General features: G+C 54.0%; 3 protein-coding genes across 5 annotated transcripts; 2 read left to right on the top strand and 1 right to left on the bottom strand.

Annotated features, from left to right (window-relative positions):
• Window positions 1-222: 222 nt before the first annotated feature.
• Window positions 223-5,908, top strand: AP4M1 (adaptor related protein complex 4 subunit mu 1). 2 transcript variants are annotated; one of them, XM_043561271.1, is made up of 15 exons: window positions 223-333; window positions 436-524; window positions 877-983; window positions 1,063-1,159; window positions 1,292-1,402; window positions 1,482-1,562; window positions 1,755-1,817; window positions 1,927-1,993; window positions 2,098-2,151; window positions 2,298-2,404; window positions 2,507-2,601; window positions 2,873-2,917; window positions 3,149-3,199; window positions 3,334-3,445; window positions 3,588-5,908. In XM_043561271.1, the coding sequence occupies exons 1-15, from the start codon at window positions 276-278 to the stop codon at window positions 3,810-3,812; spliced, it is 1,362 nt and encodes a 453-aa protein (XP_043417206.1). In that variant the 5' UTR covers window positions 223-275; the 3' UTR covers window positions 3,813-5,908. The 2 variants fall into 2 exon arrangements, with proteins under 2 accessions (XP_043417206.1, XP_043417208.1); XM_043561273.1 differs by lacking the exon at window positions 3,149-3,199.
• TAF6 (TATA-box binding protein associated factor 6) lies at window positions 4,009-17,819 on the bottom strand. 2 transcript variants are annotated; one of them, XM_043561270.1, is made up of 15 exons: window positions 17,774-17,819; window positions 8,631-8,846; window positions 8,442-8,528; window positions 8,131-8,284; window positions 7,880-7,936; window positions 7,651-7,770; window positions 7,277-7,422; window positions 7,086-7,163; window positions 6,874-6,975; window positions 6,586-6,768; window positions 6,247-6,321; window positions 5,995-6,120; window positions 5,314-5,487; window positions 4,855-5,052; window positions 4,009-4,584 (listed from the first exon to the last, which is right to left on the bottom strand). In XM_043561270.1, exons 2-15 carry the CDS (start codon window positions 8,784-8,786, stop codon window positions 4,204-4,206), a joined length of 2,037 nt encoding a protein of 678 aa, XP_043417205.1. In that variant the 5' UTR covers window positions 8,787-8,846; window positions 17,774-17,819; the 3' UTR covers window positions 4,009-4,203. The 2 variants fall into 2 exon arrangements, with proteins under 2 accessions (XP_043417205.1, XP_043417204.1); XM_043561269.1 differs by lacking the exon at window positions 17,774-17,819 and adding an exon at window positions 12,684-12,962.
• CNPY4 (canopy FGF signaling regulator 4) lies at window positions 12,976-17,373 on the top strand. The gene is made up of 6 exons (XM_043561276.1): window positions 12,976-13,236; window positions 15,125-15,251; window positions 15,350-15,446; window positions 15,681-15,803; window positions 16,322-16,439; window positions 16,525-17,373. The coding sequence occupies exons 1-6, from the start codon at window positions 13,125-13,127 to the stop codon at window positions 16,686-16,688; spliced, it is 741 nt and encodes a 246-aa protein (XP_043417211.1). The 5' UTR covers window positions 12,976-13,124; the 3' UTR covers window positions 16,689-17,373.
• Window positions 17,820-17,835: the final 16 nt, after the last annotated feature.

Below are 17,835 nucleotides of genomic sequence, written 5' to 3' on the forward strand. Positions count from 1 at the left end.
GTGCGGGCCTATCAAAGAGGAGGCTCTTTGCCCCTCCCACTCACCGCCGGCCCCAGCCTCGGCCAATCACCCGGCGAGCCTGGGCTGAGTGACAGGGAAGAGGCTCCTGCACCGGGACGGAAAGGCGGGGCGGACGCCGGTTTCCCGCGGTCTGAGGTGGCGCGGGAGGAGAATTGCTCTTAAAGGGCCAGCGTACGCTCGTCCTTTTGTTCCGGGGCCGCAGGGCGGGGCAGGCCCAACTTTCGTTGTCTCCCTGCCTACTCTCCAGAGCCGCCATGATCTCCCAGTTCTTCATTCTTTCCTCCAAAGGGGACCCGCTCATCTACAAGGATTGTATCCTTGACCTACGGGGCAGGAGGGGGGGCCCTGGGTGGGAGTGGTGCCCCAGGGCCAGACTGTATCGCTGGCTCCTTAGCTGTTCTTCCACCCGGTCAGTCCGCGGGGACAGTGGTGGTCGGGATGTGGCCGAGCTCTTCTACCGGAAGCTGACGGGACTGCCCGGAGATGAGTCCCCGGTTGTCATGGTAACCAGTGGCGGGGAGTGGGGGATGCGCCTGGCGGGCAGGGGGCGGGTGGGGAGGGCGCCTCCTTCCTCCCAGGGCTGTTTCCCTGAGAGCTTCCGCTTGGGGGGTACGTTACGCCAAATAATGTGAATTCAAGTTTATCAAGAGCTAACAATGTACCAGGCACAGGCTCCTCTCACGTCCCAATCCCCCCGCAACTCCGGGGTGGGTACTATTGGTTACCTCCCCAGACATGTCAGGAAGCTGGACCCCAGGGAGGATGCCCAGGGTTCTCAAGGCACACTGCTAGGAAGTCTCACGGGCCCTTAATCACAGCTCTCTTCCTAATGCTTCTTCCCCACCTCTGCCTCAGCACCACGATGACCGTCATTTTATTCACATCAGACACAGCGGCCTCTATTTGGTGGCCACGACTTCAGAGAACATTTCTCCCTTCAGCCTCCTAGAGCTGCTCTCCCGGTGAGGAGGGCAGGGCTGGGCACCTGGGCGCGGGGATCTGACAGGAGGGGCATATGCACACTCCGACTCGTTTTCTCAGGTTGGCCACTCTCCTGGGCGATTACTGTGGCTCCTTGGGCGAGGGGACCATCTCCCGCAACGTGGCTCTTGTCTATGAGCTCCTGGATGAAGTGCTGGTGAGGGCCAAGCATTTCCCTCACTGCACCCCATTCCTTGCAGATATGCACTGTGGGTGGGAGGCTAAGTCCATTCATTTCCACCCCTTCCCTCCACTGACCTCCCACAGGCTGTCCTTCCTCTGCCCACAGGACTATGGCTACGTGCAGACCACATCCACAGAGATGCTGAGAAACTTCATCCAGACAGAGGCTGTGGTCAGCAAGCCCTTCAGTCTCTTTGACCTCAGCAGTGTTGGCTTGGTCAGTCGAGGGAAAGAGGAGGAGGAGGGGTGGTGGGTAGTGTCAAACCTGAAGATTGCTTGCTTTGGGTGCTTTACAGTTTGGGGCTGAGACGCAGCAGAGCAAAGTGGCCCCCAGCAGTGCAGCCAGCCGCCCTGTCCTGTCCAGCCGCTCTGACCAGGTGAGATGCATCAGACCCTCTGAGTTTTTCCTGGAACACCAGAGAACGAGATCCTGGTGTTCCCAGACGTGGACAATCCCTTCCCTTCCCCATGTCCCCACCCCAGGGCCCTAGCTTCCACTGGCCTGTCCTTTCTGCCTGTGCACTTTACAACACAGGTCACTCAGCCTCCAAATCCCCTCTCTTCTTCAGAGCCAAAAGAATGAAGTGTTTTTGGATGTGGTCGAGAGGCTGTCTGTACTGATAGCATCTAACGTGAGTTTGGGCCCCCAGCCCTAGAACAGAGGATAGACGGCTTTTGGGAAATGTATGGGGTCGGGGGCAGTGTGTCACCTCGGGACATTGATCTCTCCGTTCTTCTTAGGGCTCGCTGCTGAAGGTAGACGTGCAGGGAGAGATCCGGCTCAAGAGCTTTCTTCCCAGTGGCTCTGGTGAGAAGTCTGCAGGCTTAGCCCAGGGTCAGGTTTGGAACGGGCTCCTTGGTAGTATGTGAATGTTGGTATCTGGTGGCCTTTTCTGTTCTCTTCTGTGACAGAGATGCGCATTGGCCTGACAGAAGAGTTTTGTGTGGGGAAGTCAGAACTGAGAGGTGAGAAGAAAAGGGGTCCTTCTCTCCTAGGTACAGGTTGCCACCAAAAGTTTCATGGAACAGAGATGGGTTTTCCCCCAGCTACCACCTTGCTGCTCTTCTCACCCACAACGTGGGTTAGGAGAGGACACTTTCTTTCCCTCCAGGTTACGGCCCAGGAATCCGGGTGGATGAGGTCTCATTTCACAGCTCAGTGCTCCTTGAGGAGTTTGAGTCTCATCGAATCCTCCGCTTGCAGCCCCCTCAGGGCGAGGTCAGGATTGGGCTGGCCTAGCACTTTCCATCCTCCGTTGGGAAGGGAGGCAAGTTCAGGTGTGAGGAGACCAAACTGACCTCCATTCCTGTCTGGTCTCAGCTGACTGTGATGCGGTACCAACTCTCAGACGACCTCCCCTCCCCACTCCCCTTCCGGCTCTTTCCCTCTGTGCAGTGGGACCGAGGCTCAGGCAGGTAAGACCATTTTTCTCTTCTAGAACTTTCCCGAAGTCCAAGCTAATGCATGTATGTTCCCAAAGCGCATTGTGGAGGAGGGATGATAATAGGTACAAGAAAAAGGCACCCTCTCCCCTATGCAGACTCAGCCCTTAGTGGAGTTGGGCTGGATATCATCCCTTCTCTCTCCTGCTTGGGGCATGACCGACCTACGCAGCAGCCCTGCATGGGGGTTCCGGGTGGGGATGGTGAGAGGCCAGTGAGTAACAGAACCATCCCTTTCACCCAGACTCCAGGTTTACCTGAAGTTACGATGTGACCTGCCCCCGAAGAGGTACGAGTGGGGGGTTAGCCAGGCCTCGTTCCGTATCATGGGGCAGGACACAGGGCCCAAATACCTGTTGCTTCCCCCTTCGGATGCGTCCGTCAGCTTCGGAATCCCATTCAGTTAGACAGGAAGGCTGGGAAAGGGGGTGGGTGTAACACCTGCGCTAGTGGTGTTAATGAAGAGGGGGGACGAGTCACTGTCTTCCCAGGGCTGACTCTGTTCCTCTCTTCTTGGCAGCCAAGCTCTCAACGTCAGGCTGCACCTTCCCCTGCCGCGAGGGGTGATTAGGTTAGTGTTGCAGCCACAGGGCCCGGGAGGTTTTGCCAGCTTCCCCAGGGTAACAGGGTGGTGGCAGGGAGGGTGGGACCAGCCTGTCCCAGGAAGGCAGGCTGAGCGCAGCGCCTGTCATCCCCAAACTCCAGCCTGTCTCAGGAGCTGAGCGGCCCTGAACAGAAGGCAGAGCTCGGGGACGGAGCCCTCCACTGGGACCTGCCTCGGGTGCAAGGCGGCTCCCAGCTGTCAGGCCTTTTCCAGGTACGAGCTGCCGACTCCCTGAGACCCTCTCTTCCAGCTGCATGTTTAGCCCCAATCACCCCTCCTCATGCCCTGGACCTGAGCCCCATGCCCTCCCTCCTCTGTGCCCTCAGCACCCTTCCCTGGTCTCTGTCCCTCACAGATGGATGTTCCAGGTCTCCCTGGGCCTTCTGGCCAAGGACCCTCCACCATGGCCCCTCCGCTGGGGCTGGGCCCCGCCAGCCTCTCTTTTGAACTTCCCCGGCACACGTGCTCTGGCCTCCAGGTGCGCTTCCTCAGGCTGGCGTTCAGACCCTGCGGCAACGCCAACCCCCACAAGTGGGTGCGACATCTGAGCCACAGTGATGCCTACGTCATTCGGATCTGAGGCTCCCCAAACGAGGATGCGGGCAGCAAAGGCAGTAGTCTGTGGAACCAGAGAAGGACGATACTGTCTTTTCCACCCTTCCAGACCATGGTCATGGACCTGGATGCAATGTCCTGAGTCCTGAGAGTCCAGTCCTAGTTGACATATTTGACCGTCCTGTGGTACCTGACACAGGAAAGGCCGGGGTGGATCAGAATTTACAAATCAAACTTTTATTCTGAGGAACTGGCTGTACAATATCTAAAAGTAACATGGAAGAAGCAAACCATTACTTCCTTCCACCTAGTGTGTGTGTGTGTGTGTGTGTGTGTGTGTGTGTGAGAGAGAGAGAGAGAGAGAGAGAGAGAGAGGGAATCGGGGAGAGAAGAAGGTTGGCAGATGTGTGACAGCATTAAGGCGCAGGCTGAGGGGAGCCAGAGCCAGGGGGCTGGGAGCCATTAGTTTTTGGAGTCCCTGGAGCTGGTGGGGGGCTATCCCCAGCTTCCTGTTTCCCCCCACAAAGGGCACTGCCCCCAAGCGGGGAGGGGGCTGAGGATGGGGCAGGAGCTGGAGAAGGATGGGAGGTGGGGCCTCCTTTGCCCTCCCCTGTAGGAGGAAGAGAGACCACGATGTACTTCTGGACGCTGCCCGGACCAGAGGGAGCAGTGCTAGGGGGTGCGGTGGTGGCAGTAGAGACCAGCTTGACGATGGGCTGCACGCTGGGGACCGTGGTGGTGACGGGAGAGGTAGTGGTGGAGCCTGAGCCAGGGGCTGAGGTGCTGAGGGACAGGACCTGGGGGGAGAAAGGAGAGGCACTGCCTGGGGGAGAATTCACCTGTTCCGGCAGAAGAGTTGATGATTCATTCACCTGCTCAGGTGCCTGTAGGCCTGAGACCCGAGCTCAGGATGAGCAGCTATGCCTTATGGCCTCCGTGAAGTGCTCCTTCCTGCTCCTGTCTTTAGGCCCAGGGGGGACTGGGCTCTACTCTGGGGCCCCCAGGGTACTTGGAGGTAACCCTGGTCGTGCTCCGCACCTTCCCCAGTCCCACCTGGGTCCCAGTACCTGTTGAGTGGATGAGGCGCTGGAGGATGAGGACATGACAATAAACTTGGTTGGAGGAGGGGAAGGCTGAGGCGGGGCAGCAGCTCGCGCAGACACCAAGGTCTGCACAGGCAGTGCAATGGAGCCAGGGACCTTCAGCAAGCCAGGGGTCCGAGGGCCAGGCTGAGGGGCCTGGGAGAGGGTCAATGTGGGCCGGGGCTGTACAAAGAAGAGGCAGGAAGGAAATGTGAAAAGGAGGGGCACTTATTGCTGCTCCTCAGAGGGTCTCCCTTGGGTTGAAGAATCATCCACTAAGGGGACTCAGACCCCCCAAGTCTCACTCAGAGGGTCCTGTGTTTTATAAAAGCGAGCGCGCGTCTGTGAGTCCCCCACCCTGAAGGGAACCATGCCCCTGTCCCCCCTGCTTGCCCCCTTCCCACATGTTTCCTCACCAGACCCCTCTTCCCCCCAGTCCCTGACCTGAGTGATGGTCAGAGTGGTCCTGTTGACCTGCTGAGCCTGCAGAGCAGCCTGGGCCCGGGCCTTGACAACGTGAGAGCAGAGGAGGGGCCCAAGGGACCCAAATTCTGCCCGATAGGCGTCTTGATTGTCAGGTGGTAGGCGCAGCTTTGCCAGAACAGGGGCACAGTGTTTCTGCAGAGAAAGCAAAGAAAAACAAGGTAGGTGGAGAGCTGGGACGCTCAGGAAGTGACAAGGAAGGGGTGAGAAAGGAAACTGCCCATTACTCCAGTGCGTTGTGTTGCAGGCCAGGCTGCTGGGCTGGCAGTGTGTGTGAGGAACCTCAGGCAGCACCAGTGTGGATGGGGAAACTTGCTGAAAACACTTGTGATTTCTAAGGGGTGGCTGGTCCACAGGGGGATGCCCTGCTTGGAATGCAGCACAGTGATGGGGAAGCCTCGGGGGCGGTCCAGTCTAGGCAGGGTCACAGGCTGACAGTTAAGGTCTCTTATTTCTTACTTAACCTCTTGCCTTTGTCTCTCCATCTGCACAACAGTATTGGGCTCAGAACACATGAGGCAAATGCGATGAGTGAATAAAAGACAACAGCTGTTTACTGATTGTCGTGCTTGTGTGTGTGTGTGTGGGGGGAGTGGCGGGGGGAAGGATTGGGGGGAGGGCAGGGACAGGGGTTCTAGTCACCAGGAGGAGGCTCTGCACATGGTCAGCTCCAATGCGGTCAATGTTGCTCAGCACGGGGCCGTCCAGGACACCGCGGATCCGCTCCCCTTCCTGCTGCAGCCGTGGCAGAATCAGAGTCTTAATCACCTGTTGGAAAGCAAGGGGACAAGCCAGGGCCCTCGGGTCACCACAGGGCCTTGCAGGTGGGGCCCTTGCCCACTAGGACCCACGATGCCTCCTTTCTTGCAGTGTTCCCCGCGCCGGGGGCCTCACATCGTGTCCGAGCTCTGCCAGGCCTGCGATGGAGCCATACCGCGTAGTCCATGGAGTCTTCTCGTCCACCCAGCTCTGCAAGGGGAAGGAAGATATACTGGGGAAAGGGGCCCGAGAGGCTAATTGTTAAGAATAAGTCTCGCGAACACACTTATGTTGTAGATTGTTACGACACTACAGATGTGGCCCAGATGCCAGTCCCTGTCCGTCTCCCGCATCTTTCCACTGTCACTTCCTCTAGCCACGCTGAACCGCCTCTGGTGTGGGTGAAGCTCTTTGTCCTGGTCACCACCCTGGGGTGGAGATACAAGATCATCTACACTCCTCATTTTTGCTCACCTTGGTGAAGGTCTTGGTGATCCGGGACTGGATGTTGTTGGTGGTCGTGCTGAAATGCTTGCAGATCTGGGCCACGAGGCGGGCAGCAAAGTCCCGGAGTGCCCAGTGATTGTCCACATCTGGCCGCAGGCACAGCTGTCTGCTTACGATGCACGTCATCACAGCTGGAATTAACTCATGGACCTAAGGGAGAAGTGGCAAGTTGGCCAATTCTGAGGATGGCTTCCTGTTGGTGGCAACCAGGTGCCCCGACCCCAGGCTGAAAGGTGGGTGGGCAGGGCCACTCACGTATTTTTCTAGATACAGCGTGGGGTTGTCCATCAGCGCCTTCACCATGCGCATCAGGTAGATGAGCAGGGCCAGGTTGTTCTGCACCACATTCACACGGACCTGCGGGAAGGAGAAGTGACAGGGCAGTGAGACCCTCCGATGAGCTCCCCCGGCTGCCTCCTCACCGCCCGGAACCTCATCCTGGGTCCTGGCCTTCTGCCTCTTCTCACCCCCTCCGAGATGAAGGTGCTGAATCGCGGCAGCATCTGATAGAGCCCTGGGTCCGTTGCAATGCTCTGCAGCGCCTCCTGCAGTGGGGAGGGAGCAAGTGACGCGGGGGGGCAGAGATGGGAAGGGATTCCTGAAACTCCAGAGAGAAGGAATGCCCCAGGCAGGGAGAAGCAGGTCGGCAGGGCCTCACCGCTCTCTTGGCCTCACAGGAGCCCACACACGCTTCAGTGATCTCCTTGTAGTACAGCTGCTGCTCCACGGACAGCTCGTGGATACTTCGGGGCTTCAGTCGCAAAGGGGCCCCCTCCAGCAGGGGTGGTGCCTTCTTCTCTTTCCCTGTGTGAATTGCCAAGACAGGTTTGAACACGAAGGCTCCAGAAGAGGCCTAGAGCCGGACAAACCTTTGCTCCCTGCCCGGTGAGACCCAGGACTTGGCTCCTCTCAGGTTTCCTGATCCTTTCCAGGGCTCTCCAGCCATAGGTGTCACCCCTTGCCCTGCCCTCAGCCACCTCACAAATCGCCATCTGGGAGGAGCACCGAGGAGCCCAGCCTAGCAACACTGACCTTTGCCGTCGGCTGGAGCAGCCCCTTGACCTTTGCCTTTCAAGGGTCCATCTTCCTCCTGGCCTGGCTTTGCTGACTTCAGGGGTTCTGTGGCCTCAGCCTTCTGCTGCTCTTTGGGAGCTGGTGGGAAAGCCGTCACAGCAGGAGTGATGAGAGTGGCAGGGGATATAAAGGAAGGAGAGGGGACATGAGATAGAGAGGGGTGGGCCTTGGGCACAGATGAGGTTACCTGGGGGTGGGTTCTCAGGTATAGCTGGCTGGCAGCCTTCAATGCTCAGCCAATGAGCTGTGAGGAAAGAAGGTGTCAAGTTGAATGGCTGGACATGGACACTAGGGAGTCACTCCATACCAGGAATGTGCTTTCCGTCCTGTCCCCACTTCCTGCAACTCCCTAGCGATCGCACGCTGAGGGCTTCTTCACTTGTGAGCCTCCTCAACCCCTTTTCCTCTTCCCCGCCACCCTGCAATCCCCGCCCCAACCTTTGAGGCAGACATCCAGGGGCACCCGGGGCAGAGGGGTATTGATGATGTCGCTCAGATCAACCTCCTTCTCCTCGTAGAAGTAAAGCTCCCGGCCCCCACCAGAGGCGAAACGAAAAGGAATGAACTCCTGGGCGTGGAAGCCATAGAGTGGCTGGATCAGGAGAGAGAGAGAGAGAGAAAGAGATATTGAGATGAGAAGGGAGCCCAAGGAGGCATGACTGAAGGCAAATGCAGTGTCAGGGAGGATGGGTCTCACCATCTTGCCCCCCACCAACCCTGCCAACCTCAGTCCCACGTGTCCCAATCACCTCGACATTCTTTAGCTTCAGCGCGTAATCGATGTCACTGGTGGTTAGCTTCTGCCGCTTCCCCATGTGCATGAACTTCAAGGCATCCTGGGGGTGGGAGAACAAACATCAACTCAAGAGCCTGAGGAAGAAGGGGGCCTGGGCAGCATTCTTAACACAACGAAGGGCTGGGTGGAGCGGTTGGGGTACCTGTGCAATCTCCTTGATGCGGTAGCTGACCTCGTCTGTCAGCAGCTGGCAGGTCTCCTCCTGGATCTGAGCGATGCCCATGGACTCGGCCACCACTTTCATCGACTCCGAGGGCAGCACGGTATTGCTGAGCTTCAGCTTCTTCTCCTCAGCCATTCTGGAGCCTCTCTCTCCCTCCCCCAAAGAGTGATACCCCGGGGTGGAAAGATGGGAGACCTGGCAGGGGTATGGGGTGGGCAGAAAAGATAAAAAATAAACGTGTCCATCTCCGTGTAATTAGTATTGGCTGTAAGAGAAGCAGGTAGTGATCTGACCCGGTTCAACAAAATGTACTGAGCTCTGATTCTGTGCCAGGTGCCATGCAAGTGAGATATACAAGAACAGACATGTCTTCAATTTAAATCCTGGCCCTAGATTACTTAGCTGGGTTATTTGGGCAAGTTACTTACATCCTCCCAGCTTTGGGTTTCTTCCCAATGCAGGGCTTGAACTCACGGCCCTGAGATCAAGACCTGAGATGAGGGGTGCCTGGGTGGCTAGTCAGTTGAGCATATGACTCTTGATTTCCACTCAGGTCATGATCTCTTAGTTTATGAGATTAAGCCCCGTGTCAGGCTCCATGCTGGGTGTGGAGCATGCTTAAAATTCTCTCTCTCCCTCTGCCTGTCCCACCTCTTTCTCTCTTTCTCAAAATGAATAAACAAAAAAAAAAAAAAAAAAAGAAGAAGAAGAAGAAGAAGAAGAAGAAGAAGAAGAAGAAGAAGACGACGACGACCTGAGCTGAGATCAAGAGTCAGACACTTGGGGCGCCTGGGTGTCTTGGTCGGTAGTGTCTGACTCTTGATTTTGGCTCAGGTCATGACCTCATGGCTTGTGGGTTCAAGCCCTGTGTAGGGCTCTGTTCTGACAGTGTGGGGCCTGCTTGGGATTCTCTCTCTCTCCCTCTTTCAAAAAAAACAAAAACAAAAAAAGAGTCAGATGCTTAACCAACTGAGCCACCCAGGGCCCCAATGATCGCAAACTGCCTGACAATCATACCACACCTCAGTGCACTCAGTCCCCGCACTCAGTCCCCCTGTCCTACATTCCACCTCTCCTCCGCACTTTACGCCATTAGAAGAGACCCCCATAGACTCCCACTGCATCCACCAACCTAACAGCACTGGCGCCCACATCTTCTGCCTTCCTGCCTGTTACCGTAGAGAAGCCATTCGTGCCCCTTGCCAACTCCAACACTGCTTCCATCTCCCTGCATCACCACCACGTTTTCAACCTACTCGGTCGATGGTTCCCATCAGCCTCCTAAATGCACTTATTTCTCCCTTCTCAAGAAAACAAGACAGTGGTCTATCCACACAACAGACTAGTATCGAGCCTGAAAAAGGAAGGTGATTCTGACACATGCTACGACATGGGTGAACCTTGAGGACACCATGCAGAGGGAAATAAGGGAGCCAGAAAAGGGCAAACAGTGTTATGATTCCACTCTTATGAGGTTCTTAGTGGAGTCAAATTCATAGACTCAGCAGAATGGGGTTGCTGTGGCTAGGGGAGGGAAGAATGGGGAGTTAGTGTATAATGACAGAGCTTCGGTTTTACAACATGAAGAGTTCTGGAGATGGATGGAGTGACGGTTGTAGAACATCATGAATGTATTTAATCCTGCTAAAGTGTACACTTGAAATGGTTTCAGATGGTGAGCTTTATGTTATGTGTATTTCACCACAATTAAAAATTTTAAATGTTAATTTGGGGTGCCTGGGTGGTGGTTAAGCATCCAACTTTGGCTCAGGTCATGACCTCACAGTTCTCAAGTTCGAGCCCCCCATCAGGCTCTGTGCTGACAGCTCAGAGCCTGGAGCCTGCGTTGGATTCTGTGTCTCCCTCTCTTTCTGCCCCTCTCCTGCTCACGCTCTCATTCTCTCTCAAAAACAAAAACATTTTAAAAATTAAAAAAATAAATGTTACTTTTCATTCCACTTTCTCTAGAAGAGCCCCATGTTTCGGCTCTTCCTTGCAACCAAACTCCCTGAAAGAATTATCCTGTTTCTACTTCCTTTCCTTTCTTGTACCTACTCCAATCAAGCTTTTGACCCCACCAGGTCCCTGAAACAGCTCATCAAGGTCGCCGATGACTCCACACTGTGGAACCCAAGGTCCACTCTCTGTCATCGTCAGACTTGACCTGCTGGCAGCATCTAGTATAGCTAGACTACTCCCTCCTGAAGACACCCTTCACTGCACTGCACACTACCTTCTCCTGGCTTCCTCGTATCTCACTGGCCACCCCACCCCCCTCGGTTTCCTTGACAAGTTCTTCCTCTTCTCATCTTAAAAAAATACATAAATAAAACTGCCTAATGCTGGAGTGTCCTGGGCTCAGTCTTTGGTCTTCTTCTGTAGCTACACTTAATTTCTTTGGTAATGTCAACTACCCTCAATTTTCAGTATTGCTTACAGGCGGATGATGGCCAAATTTCTATCCCCAGCCCAGGGCGGTCTTCCTAACACCAGTGTTGTATATCAAACTGTCGACTTAAATCTCTTCTACAGCTGAACTCCTGATCTCTCGCTCCCCACCAGCTCCAGCCTGTTTTCTTCATCTTCATGGCAATGCCATCTATCCAGGCACTCACTCTTTATGTGAGCCCTCACATCAAATCAGTTGGGTGATCCAACCTGACTCCTCCACTCCCAACGGCATGCCCAAGTCACCACCATATCTCGCCTGGCTAATTCCAATAGTCTCCTGACAAGGTCTTCCTGCTTCCACCCTTGCTCCCCACATCTCTTCCTAACACAGCAGCCAGACTGATTCTGTCAAAACATAAATCAGATTGGGTCATTTTTTTGTTCAAAACCCTGGAATGGCTCCACATTTACCCTCTAGTAAAATCCAAAATCCTAATTATAGTCTATAAGGCCCTTCATAATTTGCCCTCACTCCAATCACATCTCTGATCTGTTTTCCTTCCTTCTTCCATCTTGATCCAGCTTCATTCTCCTCCTGCTGTTCAAACCTCACAGGCAAAGCTCTTGCTTTTTGGCCTTTGCTCTTTTCCTTCTGCCTTGAATGCTCTTCCCCAGATGTTAGCTTGGCTGCCTAGTCCCATCACCCTATTTAATACCACACTCCAACCCCACTCTGCTCTTTTTTCCCCCACGGAAAAATTTAACATCTGCTAATATACACTGTATCATTTCTAATTGTTTATCACCACCACTACCTTCCCTTTGTGTTCACTGATGTATTCCAAGACCCCGGACTGGTGCCCGAGACACTGTACTCAGTAAATACTTGCTGAATAAATTAATCAAGTGTAGGGCTTAGAGATGTAGGGGCTCAGTGAATACATGGCACCACTATTCTCTTGATGAACAAGATATAGGTCCAAGTTTGGAACCTGCTTTGTGGCCAAAAGGAGAGTGGCTCGCTTGGAGTTAGCATTAGGAAGACTAAGGTCAAAGTGTTTAGGACTGACGGTGAGGCACTGATGGGGGCGTTCTGGAGGGGTGAGCACGGGGGCGAAAGAGAATTTGGTCTCCGCCTCCACTGTTTTAAGTCGTACGTTCATGGAAAACATTTATTCAACACATACTCTGTGCCCGGCACTGGGTAAACAAGACGCTGTCGTGTCCCAGGTCAATGGCGAACTCTTACTAATCCTTCAATACCCTCCATACCCTCTGCCAGTAAACAGCTCACGAAACACGCTACGGCCTCAGGAGCCCCTCAGGTCAGTGGAGTCGGCAGGAAAGCTTCACAGAAGATGGTTAACATGAGCTAGACTTCGGTAGTGGCCTCCCCGGCAAGGAAGCGAGTCGAAGGTCCCCAGGCAACGGGTACAGCGCGAAAGAAGGCGCTGAGAGCCCACCTCATCCCCCCAACATCCCCCAATGCGAACATACACGTACGGAGTCCCCTCGCGCACGGACACACAACCCACCGCCCTCCTCCCGGTTCCCACATGGGCCCTTCAAAGGGCCTAGTCCCGGGTAGCACTCAGACCCTTCCCCGCCAGCCGAACGCCCCACGCATTAAAAGTCTCTCACCGCCGCCAAAGCGCCGCTCACCCGGCGCTCGGCGCCATGTTCGCCCCGCCCCCTCCCGGGAGCAGGTCCTGGTAGAGACGGAGAGCAAGTCACTGCCCCTTCCCCGAGCCGGAATGAGTCTCCTAGGCTCACGGCCTGAAGTGGTATAAAAAACGGGTTTCTCTGTCTACGTGTAAGGAGCACATACTCCTGCTGCAATTAACTTCAGTTTATTCCTTCACTACCCGGCGGCCAGGACCCCAAGAGGCGCCACAAAACCGAGGTGGGACAGTCAGGAGCGCTATGAGGCTCCACCTCCTTTCCGGCCGGGACTGCGCGTGCGCCTCGCAAGCCTGGCTGGCTAGACGGTCCCGCCGACACCACCTCGAAATTTAAAGGGCCCGCTGCCTTCACGAAGTTGGTTTGAAGGCAAGGGGTTGTTGGTTTGGAGAGCACTTTGTCATGGGACCTGTGCGGTTGGGAATGTTGCTTTTCATTTTGGCTGCGTACGGCGCTTGGGTTGGGACGTCGAAGGAGGACGATGACACAGAACGCTTGCCCAGCAAATGCGAAGGTATCTGAAGGGAGTAGCTAGCCCCTATTCGCATCCCTCTGCCCATCTCTTTAGTCTGGGCCGAACCAAATGGACCATGATGGGTGGGTCACTAGATCTCTTTGAAGACCTCAGGGAGACTCTGGCTGAATTTGAAGGGGGTCAAAGGAGGGAACGTAGAGCGCTACCCCACAACTATGGCACTACAATTCCCATAGGACATCCAGAGGGAGCCCGCTTTTTCTTAGTAGCGTAACCCCAGTGATTTGTGGGAATTGTAGTTCAAAGATAGTGCCCAGGATCGCCCACTTTACTGAGCATCTGAAGTGTGTGTTTCCCCCATGTCACTAAACCTAAGTCTGGGGAACCTGCAGGAGCTGGGTATGAGGCTCATACCTTTTGGCCATCCTCTGCTCCACCCTTTCAGAGACGCTCTCAAATTACAGGCCCCACGCTCTCCTGGGGCAGGTGTGGAGGTAAGGAAATAAGCCCTTGAAGCTCATAAAGGAGAGAGGAGGCCCCCTGTAGGTGTAAGGGTTTGCAGAGGATGTATACTTAGGGATTTTGCTGTGAACAGCATCTTATATGGCTGCACCACAGCGGTAGGGGACGTGTGCAGCTGAGAAGAGACACTTAAGAGCTGGGCCATTGAGTGCCGTGGTTCCCTAGTTTGTTGCTTTCCTGACTTTAATTTCTTCCCTGGATTCTTATTTCCTTCACCTCACTCCACAGGGAATTTCATTATCAGTATTCTGCATGACCTGGACCTAACCTCTCCTTCATTTGTGTCCCTGCTTTTCTCCCCACGCCTGTCGTTTTTCTACACACAGACCTGGTCACGTCAGTGCTTGCTGTAACATCCCTGCAGGCCTCCTGCTGTGGTCGGAATGCAGCCATTTTTGACACAGTCTCTGTTGTATGGTCCCCACCTCTCTTACATTTCGGTACCTCAACTCCCTTCCTCAAAGTGCCCATGCTTCAGCCTCGCTGAACTTCTCACCTGTCACCGAGCCTGCCTTATCCTCTTGCACCTCTGTGCCTTAGCACACTGTTTTTCCTTTTGCCTGGAATAACCCTCTCCCTTCTGCATTTGGTTCTTCAAGGCCCAGTTCAGATGTCAATTCCTTTGGAAGCCTTCTTCCTTTTGTCACCTCCCACTATATTGTTAAGCCCGTGGAGGAAAGGAGAGTACCTGTCTCTGAGGTCCTAGCGTAGTGTCTGGAACATTTTAGGCACTTTTGTTACCTGCCCTGTGTTTAGTTTGCGTGGCACTTCTGTATGGGCCACTCCCTTTTTTTGGGACCCACCTCATGCCAGGCCAGGTGCTATTTGCTGGAAGACAGTGGTGGAACATACACATGCTCATCCTTAAGGAAATCACAAGCCGGTAGGAAGTCAACACATGACAATTTCATGAATTTTGCATTTCCTAATGAGATTAAATCTGTTAACCTCTAGTGCAGGGCCCATCACAGCACACTGTCATCATTTTATTTGTCCCCAACTGCATCAGCAATGTCTTGTGGATGGGGTCATGGGTCTTATTGCTATGTTGCTGTTGTACATATATAGGAGCTCAATAAATAACTGCAGAATAAAAGCAAACACATACAGTGCTCACTATATGCCAGGCACTATCCTAGGGGCTTTATGTAGATTGATCTATTTAATCCTCACAACCCCCCTCCACAGGAGGTCCTATTATATTATTATCTCCATTTTAGAGATGAAGAAGCCAGGGCACAGTGGAATTGTCACATAGCTATTAAGTGGCTGAGTCAGTATTCTAACCATGCCAGTCTGGCTCCACGGTCTGCACTTGTAACCGTCACGTTCTGCTGCTTTTGCTCATCTACAGAATGAGTTGCTGGTATGTTTGTTTGTCTTTCACATCCTTTTGGACATCTAGTGTGTAAGCTGCTAAGCCTGGAGCTACAGGAAGAGCTGAGTCGCACTGGCCGATCTCGAGAGGTGCTGGAGCTGGGGCAGGTGCTGGACACGGGCAAGAGGAAGAGACATGTCCCTTACAGTGTTTCGTGAGTTCTTTTTGGTGCTCCCTTACCTTCCAACCCCTGAGGGAGCCCTGGGAGTGCCTACAGCATCCAAGGAGTCTTTGTTTCCCCTCTTCCCACAGAGAGACAAGGCTGGAAGAGGCCTTGGAGAATTTGTGTGAGCGGATCCTGGATTACAGTGTTCATGCTGAGCGCAAGGGCTCATTGAGATATGCCAAGGTCAGACCCTTCCCTAGGGCAGCATTCCACTTTTCAGAAACAACAATGGATATCCCCTGGGACCCATCTCCCTCCAGCTCTGGAGAGTGTCACCACCCCATTGTTAGACTCCCTCATCTCACCCTCATGGAGCTCACCCCTGGGTCTCCAGTAATTGACAGTGCTGATATGGCAGAAAGGGGAAAAAAGAGGTGGGGCAGGGGGCTCGGCTGATTCTAGATTCCTATCTTTCAGGGTCAGAGTCAGACCATGGCAACACTGAAAGGTCTGGTGCAGAAGGGGGTGAAGGTGGATCTGGGGATCCCTCTGGAGCTGTGGGACGAGCCCAGCGTGGAAGTCACATTCCTCAAGAAGCAGGTAGGATGGGGTAATGCACTGCCAGGGCAATGAGAAGGGAGCCTGAGGGGAGAGCTAGATCCTAGGGAGGTCTACCTCTGAGCAGAGAGAAGGGGGCAGAGTGAGGACTCTATCATTGATTGAAGTGGGCCCAGGAGCATATCAAGGAGTAATAGTAGAGGCTAATAATATCTACTATCACTTACTGAGCACCTACTATGTGTCAGATTCAGGCTCCCATACTTTCCAGCTGCTGCCTCATTTTCCTCTCAAAGCACCCTCACACGGTAGGTACTATTACCATTTCCCATTTTATAGGCAAGAAGCCTGAGACATAGAGTTTAATAGTCTACTTGGTAGAACAGGTACTAGTAAATGTTTGATGAATGAATGAGGACCACACAGCTAGTAAGCAGAGTTTAGCCTCCTGGCTACCTGCCTCTTCAAGGTAGGGTGGGCAGAAAGGGAGTGAAGAGTAGAGAGGAGGGTTTCCAAAGCCCAGCAGAGCATAGTTCCTTCTGACCCTTCCATTTGATCAGTGTGAGACAATGCTGGAGGAGTTTGAAGATGTTGTGGGAGACTGGTACTTCCACCATCAGGAGCAGCCCCTACAGCATTTTCTCTGTGAAGGTCATGTGCTCCCTGCTGCTGAAACTGGTAAGTGTGTGGGACTGGCCCCCTTCCTGCCAGACCACAACCTCCCAGGACTAATACCTACATTGTTTTCTATCACCTAACCTAGCGTGTCTACAGGAAACTTGGACTGGAAAGGAAAAGATCACAGATGGGCAAGAGAAGACAGAAGAGGAGGAGGAGCAAGATGAGGAGGAGGAGCAAGATCAGGAGGAAGAGGAAGGGATGACTAACACACCAGGGCACCCCAAGCGTGACCCAGAGGATCTTTGACCCCTGCTTTTGTTTGAGTCCTCAGGAGGGGCAGGGGTCCTGGAGAAGAACCCTCTGAAGTCTGAGCAATCCCTTCCCTGCCCCACATAAGGGTTTGTGTGTATGTGCGAGGGATCCCACCCCAAGGCTTGTAACTGTTCTTTCCTATCTGGTCTCAGGCAGGATCCTGGTGGTGCAGCATGGCATGGCTACGGGGACAAAGGTGGGAGCAGTAGGTGGAAGGCCTGCCCCAACAGATCAGCCCTCTGCCTGCCATCTAGCCCCTTAACTGTCAAGTGTGTGGAGGGACAGTATTGAAGCCTTTCCCCTTTAAATATCTCTCCTACTCCCCACTCCACCCAGAGGTCAATGAAGGCATCGGAGCTGTGGGCCTTAGGAAAGTCACTTCGCCCCTCGGGGGTCTGTTTTTAGACCCTTCCGAGGAAGAAGCCAGCGTGGACATTCTCTATGACCCATACACACGCTGCCTGCATCTAGGAGGCTACAAGCTAACAAATTTAACACGACGGGGACACTGTAACAGGATGGAGTGATGTTGATAAGTGGGATAGATATTTGGTCTACTTCATATTAATTTCACCGAGGGCCCACCATGGGATTTCACAGGTGCCAAATTTTCTATATCGCTAGTAAATTTTTAAAAAATACCAGCTGAGCCTGTAGTTTCAAACAACTGACCTGCAAACAACATAGCTAGCCGATATGGCAGCGCCCACAGAATAAGCCGTTGGTCGCCGTCTGTTAGAAGCTAGTAGTGTTTTGTAATTTGCAGTTCAGGGAGACTAGCAGGGATCCCCGGCTGATAATTACTTAGGCTAGGATCTGTGCGGCCCCTCTCGGCGCCTGCGGGATTATACCCTGGAATTCAAAGTCAGCGTGCGGGAGCGTGCGTCGGCCACCATACTCTGGGCTTACGGGAGCTCGCTGGGGACAAAATCCCTCACGCTTTTCCGAGGGCGGGTGTCCTCACGGAGAGGCAAGAGTTAAGAGAAGCGGTGAAACTAAGTCCAAGACAGGGAACGGCTCCGGTTAGAATGAGGGGAATAAAGAGGATATCCTTAGGGGAGTGGTGGGTGGGGACCTACCGCATAGGAGCGTGGCGACGGCCGAAGACACTGAGGGACTGGCAGGCAAGCTCACCCTAAGG

The sequence above is a fragment of the Prionailurus bengalensis genome, chromosome E3, assembly GCF_016509475.1.
Source record: "Prionailurus bengalensis isolate Pbe53 chromosome E3, Fcat_Pben_1.1_paternal_pri, whole genome shotgun sequence".
Lineage (NCBI taxonomy): Eukaryota > Metazoa > Chordata > Mammalia > Carnivora > Felidae > Prionailurus > Prionailurus bengalensis.